The 15,818-nt window shown below is 43.2% G+C and overlaps 1 protein-coding gene across 15 annotated transcripts in view; it reads left to right on the top strand.

Annotated features, from left to right (window-relative positions):
* Positions 1-15,818, top strand: part of GRAMD1B (GRAM domain containing 1B) — a 213,299-nt gene that overhangs the window by 183,066 nt on the left and 14,415 nt on the right. For 11 of the 15 annotated variants that reach the window (XM_087875685.1, XM_087875678.1, XM_087875679.1 and 8 more), the window contains 9 exons: positions 2,656-2,771; positions 3,920-4,079; positions 4,541-4,748; positions 5,572-5,715; positions 9,171-9,289; positions 10,007-10,149; positions 12,565-12,668; positions 13,998-14,201; positions 15,172-15,262. In XM_087875685.1, coding sequence (XP_087731811.1) covers positions 2,656-2,771; positions 3,920-4,079; positions 4,541-4,748; positions 5,572-5,715; positions 9,171-9,289; positions 10,007-10,149; positions 12,565-12,668; positions 13,998-14,201; positions 15,172-15,262 — 1,289 coding nt within the window. The remainder of the gene's footprint in view (positions 1-2,655; positions 2,772-3,919; positions 4,080-4,540; positions 4,749-5,571; positions 5,716-9,170; positions 9,290-10,006; positions 10,150-12,564; positions 12,669-13,997; positions 14,202-15,171; positions 15,263-15,818) is intronic. The other 4 variants (XM_087875680.1, XM_087875690.1, XM_087875682.1 and 1 more) reach the window with 1 other exon arrangement.

The following is a 15,818-nucleotide window of genomic DNA, read 5'->3' as shown; positions in this document are numbered from 1 at the left end:
TGCGCGCACCTGAAAATGAGCTTCCGGTTTCAGCTACTGAACTTCCAGTTTCAGCTACTGAACTTCTGGTTTCAGCTACTGAACTTCCGGTTTCAGCCAGCTACTCTTCCGGGTTTCTGGCGCGCATGTGCACACGATAATCAGCTGGCCGGCGCGCATGCTCACACAGGAAAACAGAAGACCAGCTCTTCTAGTTTCCTGCACTGCCTCATGCAAAAAGGCCAGCTGGTTGTTGCGGGTGCATGCATGCCAGAAACCCAGAAGAAGAACAGGCGATGCTGCACGTGCCAGGCGACATGGCTCCGCGTGCCACTTTGGGCATGCGTGCCATAGGTTTGCCATCACGGTTCTAGGGCAAGAGAAGCCCAGTGAACCCCTCCAGAAATTTCTTTCTCCTCCACTTAGAGATTGCTCAAAATGGCACCCCTTCTTGGCTAAGTCAGGGGTGTCCAACCTTGACAACTTTAAGACTTATGGACTTCAACTTCCAGAATTCCCCAGCCAGCATGGGGAATTCTGGGAGTTGAAGTCCACAAGTCTTAAAGTTGCCAAGGTTGGACACTCCTGTTCTAAAATGTTCTCAAAATTCCAGATGGCAGTTGAAATAAGACTGTCTGCCCTTGTCTGCGGGTTATGTAAACTAGTTCTTCTTCTTAGTTTTTTTCTGGCTAAAGGGTTAATGACCAGGCTTGACCTTTCAGTATTATCCCCACGGGGCCATTTGACACCAGGAAACAAGCTTGTTACCAGATTCCAACAGCGGCTGGAAAAATTCCAGCGTAAAACCTTGCGAATTTTAATCCTTTAATTGTTTTAATTTTAATCTTGCGTAGCTGCTTCTCTGGTAATATTGTACTGCAAACTATGGCATACAAAACCTTTGCTAGACCAAGTCTTGAATACAGCTCATCTGCCTGGAACCCACACTGCATACTGGACATTAATACAATTGAGCGAGTCCAGAGATATTTCACGAGAAGAGTCCTCCACTCCTCTGCTCGCAATAAAATACTTTACGCCACCAGGCTTGGGCTTAGACAACTTAGAACTTCGCCATCTTCACTCTGTCCTAAGCATAGTACATAAAATCATCTGCTACAATGTCCTACTTGTCAATGACTACTTCAGCTTCAATCACAACAATAGAGCAAACAATAGATACAAATTTAAGGTTAACCGCTCCAAACTCAATTGCAGAAAATACAACTTTAGCAACAGAGGGGTCAACGCCTGGAATGCACTACCTGACTCTGTGGTCTCTTCCCCAAACCCCCAAAACTTTAACCGTAGACTGTCTACTGTTGACCTCACCCCATTCCTAAGAGGTCTGTAAGGGGTGTGCATAAACGCACTAGAGCCAAGGTGGCGCAGTGGTTAGGGTGCAGTACTGCAGCTACTTCGGCTGACTCTAGTTCAGCAGATCAGCGGATCAAATCTCACCAGCTCAAGGTTGACTCAGCCTTCCATCCTTCCGAGGTGGGTAAAATGAGGACCCAGATTGTTAGGGGGCAATATGCTATTTAGTATACTGTCTTTGGGGTAAGCCGCCCAGAGTCCTCGGAGAGTGGGTGGCATAGAAATAATGAATAATAAAATAAAAATAAAAAAATTTATGCCTATCGTCCATGTCCTACTGTCCCCATTTATTCGTATCCTTATCCTGTATTCATAATCATGTTTATACTTATATCTGTAATCTTATAAGTGTTTGACAAATAAATGAAATAAACAAAATAAAATAAATAAAATGTGCAGGATTCAGACTGACACGTCCAAGTTTGTGGAGGAAACCTACTTTGTCTCTTCCAGGCTTCTGTTTTCACCTCTCTTCTTGCCTCTTCGAAGTGATCTGAGAACTCCTACAATTGCTGATGATTTCACCCCAATAAGCTTCTCAATTTGGGTTCAATATCCATCCTTCCGATGAGTTTAATCTTTTTCACCTGCTAATTTTCGAAAAGGGCATCATCCTCTGCAACAATGCAAGCCTTGCAGTCAGTTTAATGCCATCCAGGGATGAATCAACAAACACATACACGCACATACACACAACACAGCTGCAATTCAAATTGTTTTTTTGTTCCTGGATAATTATCATATGCATTTAAAAACAAAAGGCGAAGGACGAGGAAGAGCTGAAACTGCAGATCCATTGTGGGTAGCTTCCTGCAAGAGAGTGGGTTGAGGACGAGGTTTCTAATGTCATGTTGCCATGCTGTGAACATATATTTTTTTTTCTTGTTTTGCAAATCCGCACACTTCACAACATCCATTTGAGTAGCCCTGTCCCAAAGGTGCTTTTTCCAGAGGCAACTGGATTTTCTGGTTTTTCTTTGAAAGATGTTTTGCTTCTCATCCGAGAAGCTTCTTCAGCTCTGTTGCATAGCTCAATGTCTATGGAGCTTCTCGGTCATCCGGATCATGATTGTCCCAAAGGTGCTTTTTCCAGAGGCAACTGGACGTCTTCAAAGAAAAACCAGAAAGTCCAGTTGCCTCTTGAAAAAGCACCTTTGGGACAACCATGACTTGGATGACCGAGAAGCTCCATAGACGTTTGGGTAGCCAGATTCTTAAAACTCTTAGGAGCAAAGTATCAGGGATGTCGTCAGTTGCTTTCCATGGGAGATACTGATTCATTGCTTTGTTTCTCTCCAGCCCTTGTGTCCAAAGGAGCTTTGGCATTTTGTACATCAGTGTTACGGCAACGAGCTGGGGTTGACGAGCGATGATGAAGATTACGTTCCCCCTGATGAAGATTTCAACACCATGGGGTAAGCTCTTTTGCCTAAAGCAAGCCATGAAAACAAGACTGGAAAACGGCAATCATTAATGCTCACAAAACCAGGGATATCCTCAGTAGGCCAGTGCGGTGTTACTCAGCCTTTGTAACTTTTAAGCTGAGCGGACTTCCAACTCCCAGAATTCCCCAGCCAGAATTTCAGAAGACCTTCTCATTGTTCATCCCATCTCTAACATACTTGAAGCCAGGGGTGAGCTGCTGGGGGTTCACAGGAGTTCAGGAGAACCTCTAGATAAGATTCTGTGCAGTTCGGAGGACCCCCCAAATTCCACTCCTGGCTGGCCCCGCCCACCCTGCCCCTCCCGACGTGGGCCGTTTTAGATGCAGATAAGTGCAGGGTGTGCGCGGAGGCTTGGGAAGGGCGAAAAACGTGCCTACCAGAAGTTTGGGAAGTCCGGAAACAGGCCCATTTCCAACCTCCAGAGGGCCTCTGGAGCGTGGGAGGCTGTTTTCGCCCTCCCGGAGGCTAGAGGAAAGTCTCCGGAGCCCAGGGAGGGCGAAATCATCCCCTACCATGGTGCAAGAGGCCAACTAGCCACGTCTACCATGTCCACGTCCATCCAGCAACTGGGCAGAGAACCCCTTGCTAAAATTTTTGAAGCCCACCCTTGCTTTAAGCTCATGAGAGATGTGAGAAAGTATGTAGATGTTCTGGAATGGAATTTGGCTAGAAAATAGGTGTGTCAAAGTCAAGAGCCTGTAGTACAGTGGACTAAAGCACTGTTATGAACAGATTTAACATTTCCTGCTTGCAATTACTGCAAGTTCAAATCTCACCAAGCTCAAGGTTGACTCAGCCTTCCATCCTTTCAAAGGTAGGTGAAATGAGGACCCAGATTGTGGGGGCAATAAGCTGACTTTGTATAAATATACAAAAGGATGAATTGCTTAATGCATTGTAAGCCACCCTGAGTCTCCCGAGAAGGGCGGCATATAAATTAAAAAAGCAAAAGCAAAGTAAAGACAATTATTGAAGCTTCTCTGGACTCTCTCTTTGGTGGTCTCAGCTGCACTGTGAGCTGAACGATTTTATTCCACATGGTTTGCTCTTCAATGCTTGATAAGAAGACTAATTATGGAATTGATCCAATTCACCTGGATTTTGCTTTTTTTTTTTAGTTACTGTGAGGAGATCCCTGTGGAAGAAAACGAAGTCAACGACAGCTCCTCCAAAAGTAGCACGGAGGTCAAAGCTGAAGTGAGCCCTCAGCTTCCCAAGAAGTCTCTTACCAACAGCAGCACGTTGACTCCTACAACAAACAATGAAGCTCCGATCCCGGTGGGTATTTCTTCCTTTCGTTTTTTTAAATCTCTAATTTGCACCTAGAAGAGAAGTGCCCGCTGTTCATGGAGTCTACCAGTTATGGATTTTAAATTTGGGTTTTGGTTTCTAAATGCTCACATCAAAGGAAGCTGGGCCACAGTTTTAGTACTGGAGAAAGAACTACTACTAAGTTGTTGTTGTTTTTGTTGTTGTTGTTGTTGTTGTTGTTGTTGTTGTTGTTGTTGTTGTTGTTTTTCTTCTTCTTCTTCTTCTTCTTCTTCTTCTTCTTCTTCTTCTTCTTCTTCTTCTTCTTCTTCTCCTCCTCCTCCTCCTCCTCCTTCCTTTTCTTCCTCTTCCTTCTCTTCCTCTCCCTCCTCCTCCTCCTCCTCTTCATCCTCTCCCTGTTCCTCTTCTTCCCCTTCCCTCCAGCTTTCCCAAGGTAACAATGATTGATGTTCTTCTTCATATCCTTCTAGTATGAAGGGATAGTTCCTGAAGAAGAAGAGGTTCTGGATACACTGGCTGAGAAGGAGATGACAATTGCAAACCTCATTGGAGACAAGATTGACATCATCGCCCCTGTGAATTCTCCTTCTCTGGATTTCAATGACAATGAGGACATTCCAACTGAACTCAGTGACTCCTCCGAGACTCATGATGAAGGTGCTTGGCTGGCATCCACAGGTGTCATGGTGGGGTTAGGGTTTATTGTCTTTCTGTGTCTTACCTTTTTCGATACCATGGTTGACCCAGTTGACTTGGGTTTCCAAGTTAAAGAGTTCCCTGTCACTTTATATTCAGCATCTCTGTAGTCTCATCTTATTTTTTTTCTGAGAAACAGGAAATCTTTTGGATTACTATTTCTGTGTGGAATTACTTAGGCAATCTGTATTTTTAGGTTAATGGTTACAGGCTCCATGAATATTCTTGTGGCAAATTCCATAGTAAGAATTAAGCTAGAGAAAAGTTTGATATTATTGAAAGAAAGTTGAGTTGTGAAGAAGCATCTCGAATGGTAGTGTTCATAATGATGCATTTTTGGTGGGTCCTATTGTCCTGAAGACAGAGTGGTGCGGTGGCCTAGAAGTGGAGCTCTCGCCTCACAATCAGGAGGTTGTGAGTTTGATCCTAGGTAGAGGCAGATATTTCTCTCTCTGGGCACGATGAGTATATATCTGCTGAATATCACTCTGCATTGGCGACAGGAAGGGCATCCGGCCAGTAAACACTCAGCTCCATTCAGTTACCCAGACTCTACCCCGCAAGGGATTACGGGGTCGTTAAAATACGATGATGATGATGTTGTCCTGAATACCTCTAAAGCTTTTGAATTGATGGTTCACTTTTTGAACAGAGTTGAGCTTAGCTGTTTGGACCGAAATCTGTTTCCAGTATTGGAGCATCAGTGTTATTTTTTTTTATAGGGAGTTAAAATCCTCTGCTTATTGCTTTGTCAAGATACGTCTCCTAGGAGTCTGACCTGTTAGCTTTCCACTTTGTCCTTCAGGGGAGGTCCAGGCCTTTTATGATGATCTGAATGGACGACAATACATGAATGAAGTCTTCAACTTTAGCGTGGATAAACTCTATGATCTGCTCTTCACAAACTCTCAGTTCTTAAGGGATTTCATGGAGCAACGACGGTTTTCTGGTAAGCCCTCATCAGCACAAACAGGTAGACCACGACTTACAACCATTTTTTTTTAGTGACTGTTACAACAGCACTGAAAAAAGTGACTTAATGACCATTTTTCACACTTACGACCGTTGCAGCATTCCCATAGTCACATGATCAACATTCGGACGCTCGACAACTGACTCATATTTATGACAATTGCAGTGTCCCAAGGTCACGTGACCCCCTTTTGCGACCTTCTGATGAGCAAAGTCCATGGGGAAACCAGCTTCACTTAACAACCATGTTACTAATTTAACAACTCCACTGGTTCACTTAACAAATGTGGCAAAAAAAAAGGTCGTAAAATGGGGCAAAACTCACTTAGCGCCAGAAGTTTTGGGCTCAATTGTGTTCATAAATTGAGGACTGTCTGTATACTGTAAGCAGCCTTGTCTTTCAGCTGGCTTCATCTCACCCATATTGGATTTCCAACCTATTGTAGATACAAATATGGTGCCGTGTGTTTTTCTATCTTACTTGCAAAGCTTTTCATGTTGTGTGAATGGACCAGGACTTCTCCAATGTATAAACCTTTTTAACCTCCAAAATACAACAGTTTCAAAGATTTATGTTCCAAAAAGTTAGATTGGGAATGTGGGGGGGGGGGAACCCGAACCCTCCTAAAATTCATTTTTTAAAAATTTTAAATCCCTGGCTCAAGCAACAATGAGATCTCACTTCTTTCTGAACTTCCTGCATTGCTTCGTTCTCTTCTTTGACAATATTATAGATTAGACAGTACTTCTAATATACCGTATTTTTCGGAGTATAAGACGCACCTTTTTCCCCCCTAAAAGGGGGTGAAAATTTAGGTGCGTCTTATACACCGAATAAGGCCCACTGGCCCCCACCCTTTGGCCTCTGCCTCGCAGCAGTTACCTCCTTGCAAGCAAACAGCAAGAAAAAAACAGCTCCTTTCAGCTTCAGCACAGCCTAGTTAGCACAAGTTGATTGGATCACCTCCCGACTCTCAGCTAATTTACTCTCAGCTGTTTTGTGCTGAAAGGAGGTAAATTGCTGGAGCAGATTTTTTTTTTCCCCTTGTGCTAATCAAGCTATGCTTAAAACGAAAATGAAAGTAAAGCAGGCTGTTTGATGTTTGCTGCAATGAGGCAAAATTGGGCAGAGGCAGAGGGAAATTTCTTTTTCTTCTTTTCCTCACCAAAAAAGGTAGGTGCGTCTTATACTCCGGTGCGTCTTATACTCCAAAAAATACGGTAGTTATATAGAAGTAAAGAGGCATGAATAAGATTTTCTGTGAATTGATTTTTGAAATGTTCTTCCTGTTTTATTGTGGTCATGTTTAGATTATTTAAATAATTATTTAAATATTTAAATAATTTAGATTATTTGAATAAACATTGAGGGGGGGAAGCCGTAGTTGTAGAAAATAGCCTTTTTTCCAGCTGCAAGAATAAATATTTTCCCTGTTTACGCAATTAGCATTGGATTATTTCTTCAAGAAGCTCAGTTTATTGTAAAAAGGATTTAACTAGATTGGGCTTCAGAAATGGAATCAGCTTTCTATTTATTCTGGTGGATTCCCCAGAGAAATGCAATCCTCTGAGAAAGTTTAGCAAGTTGCTTACAATCCTCTTAGGTTCTTTAAGTCCCTGGACACAATCAACATGATTATTACTTTTAACTATCTACGATCTTTTAAAATCCCAACAGGACTTCTTTCTTTATATATTACCAGGGGTGCTATTCACTTACTTTCCCTACCGGTTCGTAATTGTGCGTGCGAGTCCACCATGCCCTGTCCACGTATGTGCCCGGACTTGTTTGCATGTGTTTTTCTGGCATGCACGCCTTCCGCCTTAAAAACATGCCCAAATAGGATGGCATAGAGTTGATTTCTGCTACCGGTTCGAGCGAATCTTTCCGAACCAGCTGAATACTGAATACTGTATATTACATATTAAACATATTAAAGCAGGGATGAAATCCAGCAGGTTCGGACAGGTTCGCCCGAACCAGTAGCGGAAATTTTGAGAAGTTCAGAGAACTGGCAAATACCATCTCTGGCTGGTCCCAGAGTGAATGGGGATTTTGCAGTATCCTTCCCCAGGAGTAGGGAGGGAATGGAGATTTTGAAGTATCCTTCCTCTGGAGTGGGGAGGGAATGGAGATTTTGAAGTATCCTTCCTCTGGAGTGGGGAGAGAATGGGGATTTTGCAGTATCCTTCCCCCAGGAGTGGGGAGGGAATGGGGATTTTGCAGTAACCTTCCCCTGGAGAGGGGTGGGAATGGAGATTTTACAGTATCCTTCCCCTGGAATAAGGTGGGAATGGAGATTTTGCCGTATCCTTCCTCTGCCCCGCCCACCAAGCCACACCATGCCCACCACGCCACACCCCCAGAACCGGTAGTTAAAAAATTTGGATTTCACCCCTGTATTAAAGTCCTGCAAAACACACTTAAGGACCATCGCAAAGGTGCTTTTTCAAAGGGCAACTGGACTTCATTTTTCCTCGAAGACATTTCGCTTCTCATCCAAGAAGCTTCTTCAGCTCCACACATCTCGGAAGAAGCTTCTTGGATGAGTAGCGAAACATCTTCAAGGGGGAAAAAAAACCAAGAAAAGTCCAACCGTCTTTTGAAAAAGCACCTTCGGAACAAAGCACGACCCGGAGGACTTGAGAATCTCCAGAGGCTTAAAATATCATCTTACCATTTTTTATTGACTTTGTTTTACGGATATCTCAGAACTTTCCAAATTTTCTTTCTTTCTTTCTTTTTTTTTGTGTTGCTTTGGCTGAAATGGAGCAAATCGTAGTACAAGATAGAGAGAGAAAAAAACTTGGTTTCGAAAAAAATAAATAAAAATAAAGCATTGTTTAAGACTCCTGAGATTCATATCAAATTTGGGAGGTATTTTTTTTTACCCTTGTGTTCTCCTCTTAATGCTGCCCTTCAATCTCTGGATCTGAAAGAATTCAGAAGAAAGCCAAGTCTTTACAAGAACAGTCATCTATGGCAGGGGTCTCCAACCTTGGCAACTTTAAGCCTGGCGGACTTCAACTCCCAGAATTCCCCAGCCAGAATTCCCCAGAATTCTGGGAGTTGAAGTCCTCCGGGCTTCAAGTTGCCAAGGTTGGAGACCCCCCTGATCTATGGCTCAGCATCGGTTTTATTTTTTTTTAAAAAAAGGAGGGAGCGAGAAGTGGTCCTTTGAATTAAATGGAACCGAGCCAAGTTAAGGACTCGTGCTAAACAATCACGTCCTGTGTCTGTTGTGTTGGATCAACCAGCTAAAGTGAAGGTGGGGTCAACGGCCAACACTTGATCTTTGGAGTTGGCCGTGGGAGAATATTTTTTTTTCTTTCCCTTGGGAACTGAAACTTTATCTCCTCCCTTCTATGATGCAACATTCCCCCTCTCCCCCCTGCAAAAAAAAATCATCCTTCGCTTCCCCTTCTCCTTAGATGTTATTTTTCATCCGTGGAAGAAGGAAGAAACTGGCAATCAAAGCAGAGTTATTCTCTACACCATCACCCTCACAAATCCCCTGGCTCCAAAAACTGCCACCGTTACTGAAACTCAGGTAAGAAGCTCGGTTTTAGCTTTGGAAGGCTTATCAGTTGAGGTTCTTCTTGAAATAGGGACGTTGTCCCGCGAAGAGCCACGTAGTGGTTAGAGTGCAGTACTGCAGGCTACTTCTGCTGCCTGCCAGCTGCCTGTAATTTGGCAGTTCGAATCTCTCCAGGCTCAAGGTTGACTCAGCCTTCCGTCCTTCCGAGGTTGGTAAAATGAGGACCCAGATTGTTGGGGGCAAGAGGTTGACTCTGTAAAACCACTTAGAGAGAGCTGCAAAGCACTGTGAAGTAGTATATAAATCTAAGTGGTATAGCTACTTTCCTTCCTTCCTTCCTTCCTTCCTTCCTTCCTTCCTTCCTTCCTTCCTTCCTTCCTTCCATCCTTCCTTCTTTCCTCCCTCCCTCCCTCCCTCCCTCCCTTCCCTTCCCTTCCCTTCCCTTCCCTTCCCTTCCCAGTGGTTAGAAGGCAGTATTGCAGTCCAACTCTGCCCACTGCCAGGAGTTTGATCCTGACCAGCTCAAGGTTGACTCAGCCTTCCATCCTTCTGAGGTCAGTGAAACAAGGACCCAGATTGTTGGGGGCCATATGATGGCTCTGTAAACCGCTTAGGAAGGGCTGCAAAGCACTGTGAAGCGGTATATAAGTCTAAGTGCTATTGCTCTTGTGTCCTCCTCGGTAGACCAATCTGTAACCATTTATGGTGCTGCTTTTCTCCTCTCCCCAGACAATGTACAAAGCCAGCCAGGAAAGCGAGTGCTATGTTATAGATGCCGAGGTGCTAACTCACGATGTTCCCTACCACGATTATTTCTACACAATTAATCGTTACACATTGACACGTGTTGCTAGGAACAAATGTCGACTCAGGTGAGTTTTCCCTTAACCGTAGGCTGTGACATTAACATGTGCTGTTTATGTTTGATGGCTTCTGTCTGAAATTCTGTCTTGGGTTGGTGTCTGTTTCTGTCAACTAAGCACAGTACATTTCTGAAAGTAATTTTTAGTACCGTATATACTCGAGTATAAGCCGACCCGAATATAAGCTGAGGCACCTAATTTACCACAAAAAAACTGGGAAAATTTATTGACTCGAGTATAAGCCTAGGGTGGCAAATTTATTCATTTATTTATTTATTTTGTCGCATTTCTATGCCGCCCAACTCCCAAGGGACTCTGCGAAATGCAGAGCTACTGGTAAATTTCAAAATAAAAATAGATACCAATAAAATTACATTAATTGAGGCCTCAGTAGGTTCAATGTTTTTGGCTACGACAACTACTTTCAAAATTGTTACTGGGTATTTCCTGTTACATGGAACTGCTAAAAGGCTTTTGCAGTCATGTAATACAACAAAACATTTTTTTTAAAGTTTAAAAACAAACTTTATTGAATTTAAAAATATTAACAAACAAAAACGAAGAGAGAGAATATACAAATTTTCTCTCTCTTAAAATTTACATTTTCAGTCCATAATTACACTAACAAACTAAGTACTTATGATTATATAAACACATATATACAAATCTACAAACAGTGACTTATTTATCTTTTCTATCTATCTGACGGTGCATTTTATTTTATTTTTTATTTTATTTTATTATTTTTTTGCATTTCCTCTCATTCTTATCTTTACCCTTTTTTCCTTTGGTTTATCCAGCTACTTCTAAATAACTATGTAAGAGAGGAATAAACCTTTTTCTGAAAATTACTGGCGCAAATACACAAAATTAGAGCTGTAATGTGTGGTAATATTATTTATAATAGAATTTTGGTGGAGGAAATAGAGTTGAGAACTACATGAAAGGAACACGAAAGCGATAAAGTCACTGTATTATGAGTTGGGTAGCTCTATAAATTTGTTTAATAAATACAATGGGAAAGGTCTTTGGGGAGTCCAGGAATTTACATGGCACTAATTGGATTTTTGATCTCCCTTTTATTTTGAGACACAATAGACTAGTTTTACACTATAACTAAATCACACAAGAGAATAGTAGTATATATACCAAAAATAATTCAATAACAATTTAATCTGATACATTGGGTTAAGTGATGTAGGGCTTGATCTAATTTCAGGTAAGTTCAAGCCTCTGTTAAGAGATACCTGCATTCTCTCTCTCTCTCTCTCCCTTCCTTTTTCTTTTTTTTTCTCTTTCTTTCTTTTTCTCTTTCTTCTCTCTCTCTCTCTCTTTCTTTCTTTCTCCCTCCCTTTCTCTTTTCTCCCTTTCTGTGAAGAACCTCAGAAGGTCTTTGATAGGAGGAAGAAAAGCCCTAAACAGTGAGGATTTCTTTGTTTCTTTCTCCCTTGAAGCTCCCACCCCCAGCCCGTTTTTGCTTCCAGGGGGCTGCAGAGAGTCTTGGTAGGCACCCCCCTCATGCCCCATTTTGGCCTTAGCAAGCCTCCCTGCAGCCCGGGAGCCAAAACGGGGTGTGGGGGGGGCACCGCACCCCCTCACACCCCATTTTGGCCTTAGCAAGCCTCCCTGCGGCCCCTGGGAGCCAAAACGGATTGCAGAAAAAGAGGCATTTTTCCTCACCCGAGTATAAGCCGAGGGGGGCTTTTTTCAGCATAAAAAATGTGCTGAAAAACTCGGCTGATACTCGAGTATATACGGTAGCTCCTGAGCCATTTCTGTAAAGATTGGGATCATTTTTTTTTTTCTTATATCATCTCTGTAACTCAGCCATCCATTTTTCAAAGAAGAAGAAGCTACTTTGGATAACGATTTAGAGCAGAAAGAACGAAACTGGTGCGCAAATTTTCAGGGCAACAGATTTGAGCCGACTAAACCCGAGTAGAGACTTTGAAGGGACGTGGTGGCCCAGTGGCTAAGATGCTGAGCTTGTCGATTGAAAGGTCAGAAGTTCAGCGGTTCGAATCCCTAGTGCCGCGTAACGGGGTGCGCTCCCGTGACTTGTCCCAGCTTTTGCCAACCTAACAGTTCAAAAGCACGTAAGAAATGGAAGTAGGAAAATAGGGACCACCTTTGGTGGGAAGGGAACAGCGTTCCGTGCGCCTTTGGCATTGAGTCATGCCGGCCACATGACCACGGAGACGTCCTCGGACAGAGCTGGCTCTTTGGCTTTGAAATGGAGATGAGCACCGCCCCCTAGAGTCAGGAACGACTAGCACATATGTGCAACGGGAACCTTTACCTTTAGATACTTTGAAGATGCTGGCTTGTTTCTTAGTAGCACCTGGACAGCCAACTATTAGGGAAGCTACAGTGAGCTTAGAAGGTCTTTGAGATTCTTTTCATCTCTACAATTTTTCATTTCAGGGTTTCTACAGAGCTACGTTACAGAAAACAGCCCTGGGGTTTAGTGAAATCCTTCATTGAGAAGAACTTCTGGAGTGGTCTTGATGACTATTTTCGCCACTTAGGTGAGAGGCTAAAGAACCTGTCCAATGGAATGACCTTCTTCACCTTTTCACTTGTAGGGCATGGAGATGGACTTGTCGGAGTCAACGGTCAATCTCTAGATCAGGGATGTCCAACTTAAGCCAACTTTAAGAGTGGTGGACTTCAGTTCCCAGAATTCCCCAGCCAGCCGTGGTTGGACACTCCTGCTCTAAGATAAACCTGGAGACTTCTTAAAAGTTCTAGGTTGATAAATAAGAATTCATATTAAGATTTTAGCTCTGCGGTCTAATACATCAGCACTTTTTCAAAGAGATGCATAAGAGCTATCAGAACAAGGAATCATTGAACAGATGGATCACTTCTGCTCTCTCTCTCTCTCTCTTTTTTTTTTTTAATTTGATTTATATGCCGCCCTTCTCCGGAGACTCAGGGCGGCTTACAATGCGTTAAGCAATAGCCTTCATACTTCAATTCCATAATTAGTCTTCTTATCAAGCATTGAAGAGCAAACCATGTGGAATAAAATCGTTCAGCTCACAGTGCAGCTGAGACCACCAAAGAGAGAGTCCAGAGAAGCTTCAATAATTGTCTTTACTTTGCTTTTGCTTTTTTAATTTATATGCCGCCCTTCTCCGGAGACTCAGGGGCGGCTTACAATGCGTTAAGCAATAGCCTTCATCCTTTTGTATATTTATACAAAGTCAGCTTATTGCCCCCACAAACTGGGTCCTCATTTCACCTACCTTAGAAAGGATGGAAGGCTGAGTCAACCTTGAGCCTGGTAAGATTCGAACCTGCAGAGTTTGTCACCGAGCCTGCAGGTTCTGATTTGCCTCCTATGGAATATTCCTGGATTACACTGCTGAGATTTGTTAACAATCTGCCTGTTTAATTTAGGTGGAAAAACAAAGAACCTGTAAACCTTCAGAATGGTGCTCATTATATCTTTAATTCCTTCCTCCCAAGTCTTCCAAAAATTAGGTTCACCCCCGTTCAGTTGGCTTCACTAATTTGCAGGATGCCTCCAAGATGACCCTGATTGTTGATGCTTTTTAGAATATTGTCGTCATCATCATCTTCTTTTAACGACCCCATAATACCTTGCGGGGTGGAGTCTGAGCAACTGAATGGAGCTAGCAGAATGTTTTAATGGCCGGATGCCCTTCCTATCACCAATGTGGAGTTTTGTTCAGCAGATAAATTCTCAGTGTGGCCAGAGAGAGAAATAGAATAGAATATTGTTGTGTCACCTACAAAATAATTGCCTCCTCTCTGACCTAGAATGTAGGTTGGGAAGAAATCACTGCCTTTTCACCAAGCTTCTTCCTCCCTTGTCTTCTCCCCGGCAGAGAGTGAATTGACCAAAACCGAAAGTTTGTATCTAGCAGAACTTCACAGACAGTCACCCAAAGAGAAGGCGAACAAACAATCCATAGTGCGACGGAGGAAACGGCCCCATACACACTTGAGGGTGCCTCATCTGGAGGAAGTACTGAGCCCCGTTACCACTCCCACAGATGAGGAGGTTGTAGGTCGAATCAAACGTGTGGCAGGTATGGCGTGACCAGTTCCAAAAGATGAAGCGTAGCGGGGTTGATGGGACAGGAAGAGATCCAACTTTATGGTTTCACCAAGGGTGTAGCACAGGCATCTTCAGTGGTAGACTGAATTATACTTCTTGGAGGATTACATATCTAAAGCAGAGGTCTTCAAACTTGGCAGCTTTAAGACTTGTGGACTTCAACTCTTCTGGGAGTTGAAGTCCACAAGTCTTAAAGCTGCTAAGTTTGAAGACCTCTGAACTAAAGGAAGGTTGAGATACCTCCAGTTCATTGTCTATAGAGATTCTCAGGAAGTCTAGAGAAGTCTGTTAATTTCTGTTGGACACTTTGGCAGCTGAAGACACGTTTTCATTGTTCCCTGGCCTGATTCCAGGGTGCCTTTGTGACAGGAAACTCCCTTGACCGAATTACTGTCAAGGTTCCAACTGATGAACCCCAACCAAGCTAGCATTGTTGAGACGATCCAATCTCTTAATGCAAAACTTTATTGAGTACATCATTTCAGCACGGAATGAAAGCAAAACCAACTCTGGCTAATTCTCGGGCAATTCAATATAATTAGAGTATAGAATCCTCCCTCTGTCCTATTAGTGCAGGTCACGTTGTCCAATGGAGTGTCCCAATATTGTTATGAGAAGATGTCTTGAACCTCTGGCAACCACCTGCTGACTCGACCTTGGTTCTCACGGCTTGACTGCTTGATTTTTACAATCTACAAGGGGATTTTTTACAACTCCCCTTCCCCTTCCCCCCCATAGTTCGTTGGCAAGCTGAGAAGCAGTAAAAGTGAAAGCAGCCTGAATACACTTCGAAGCTTGACAGTCACATGCGATAGATCTTCACCATGCTTGAAAGACAGCCCGAAGTTGTTCCTTGCAGAACTAGCTTTGAGAGGACAGGATGGGGGAAAGAACGTCCGCTGAAGGTGTCCCTTCAGTCAACCACGTCTGCTCCTTTTCAGGTTCCACTCAAACACGGCACATCCCTGAAGAAAGTTCCAGCAGCTTCCACTTGCAGAGTGTCTCCAAATTACTGCTCGTTATTAGTTGTGTGTAAGTAACTCCTTCATTCTTCATTCTTTGTTCCTTTCCTTCTGCGATGGATTTGTGCTGTGTTTCTTTCCCGGTCTTGCTCTGTTTCATTTCACTAGTCAAGGCAATCAAAAAGGCAAGTCTTATCATCAGAGTTATGGATAAGCCAACATTGATATAACTCCCCGTGGGTACAATTTGAGCGTCTTTTCGAACTCCAGCCTCCCAACAGCGTCACCTGCTGGTACGAAATGTCCCAGCAATGCATCATTTGAAAACATTATTGTCTTCATGCACGCCAATAGTTCTCCAACATAACCTTGGCGTACCACCTTAATTTTCGCACCACACCAGGGGTGGGTTCTAATTTTTTTTTACTACCGGTTCTGTGGGCGTGGTTTATTTTGTGGGTGTGGCTTGATGATCATGTGACAGTTCTTTAGGATTTAGAGAGGTACTGATCTACCAGGCTTTTAACTGCTTGCAGAGCTGTACCGGTCTACTCATTTGTTTTTGGAGGCACCGGTCTACTCATTTGTTTTTGGAGGCACCGGTCTACTCATTTGTTTTTGGAGGC

This window comes from Pantherophis guttatus, chromosome 9 (assembly GCF_059756535.1).
Source record: "Pantherophis guttatus breed Tessera chromosome 9, ASM5975653v1, whole genome shotgun sequence".
NCBI classification, from domain to species: Eukaryota; Metazoa; Chordata; class Lepidosauria; order Squamata; family Colubridae; genus Pantherophis; species Pantherophis guttatus.
This window is presented reverse-complemented; position numbering and strand designations above follow the sequence as displayed.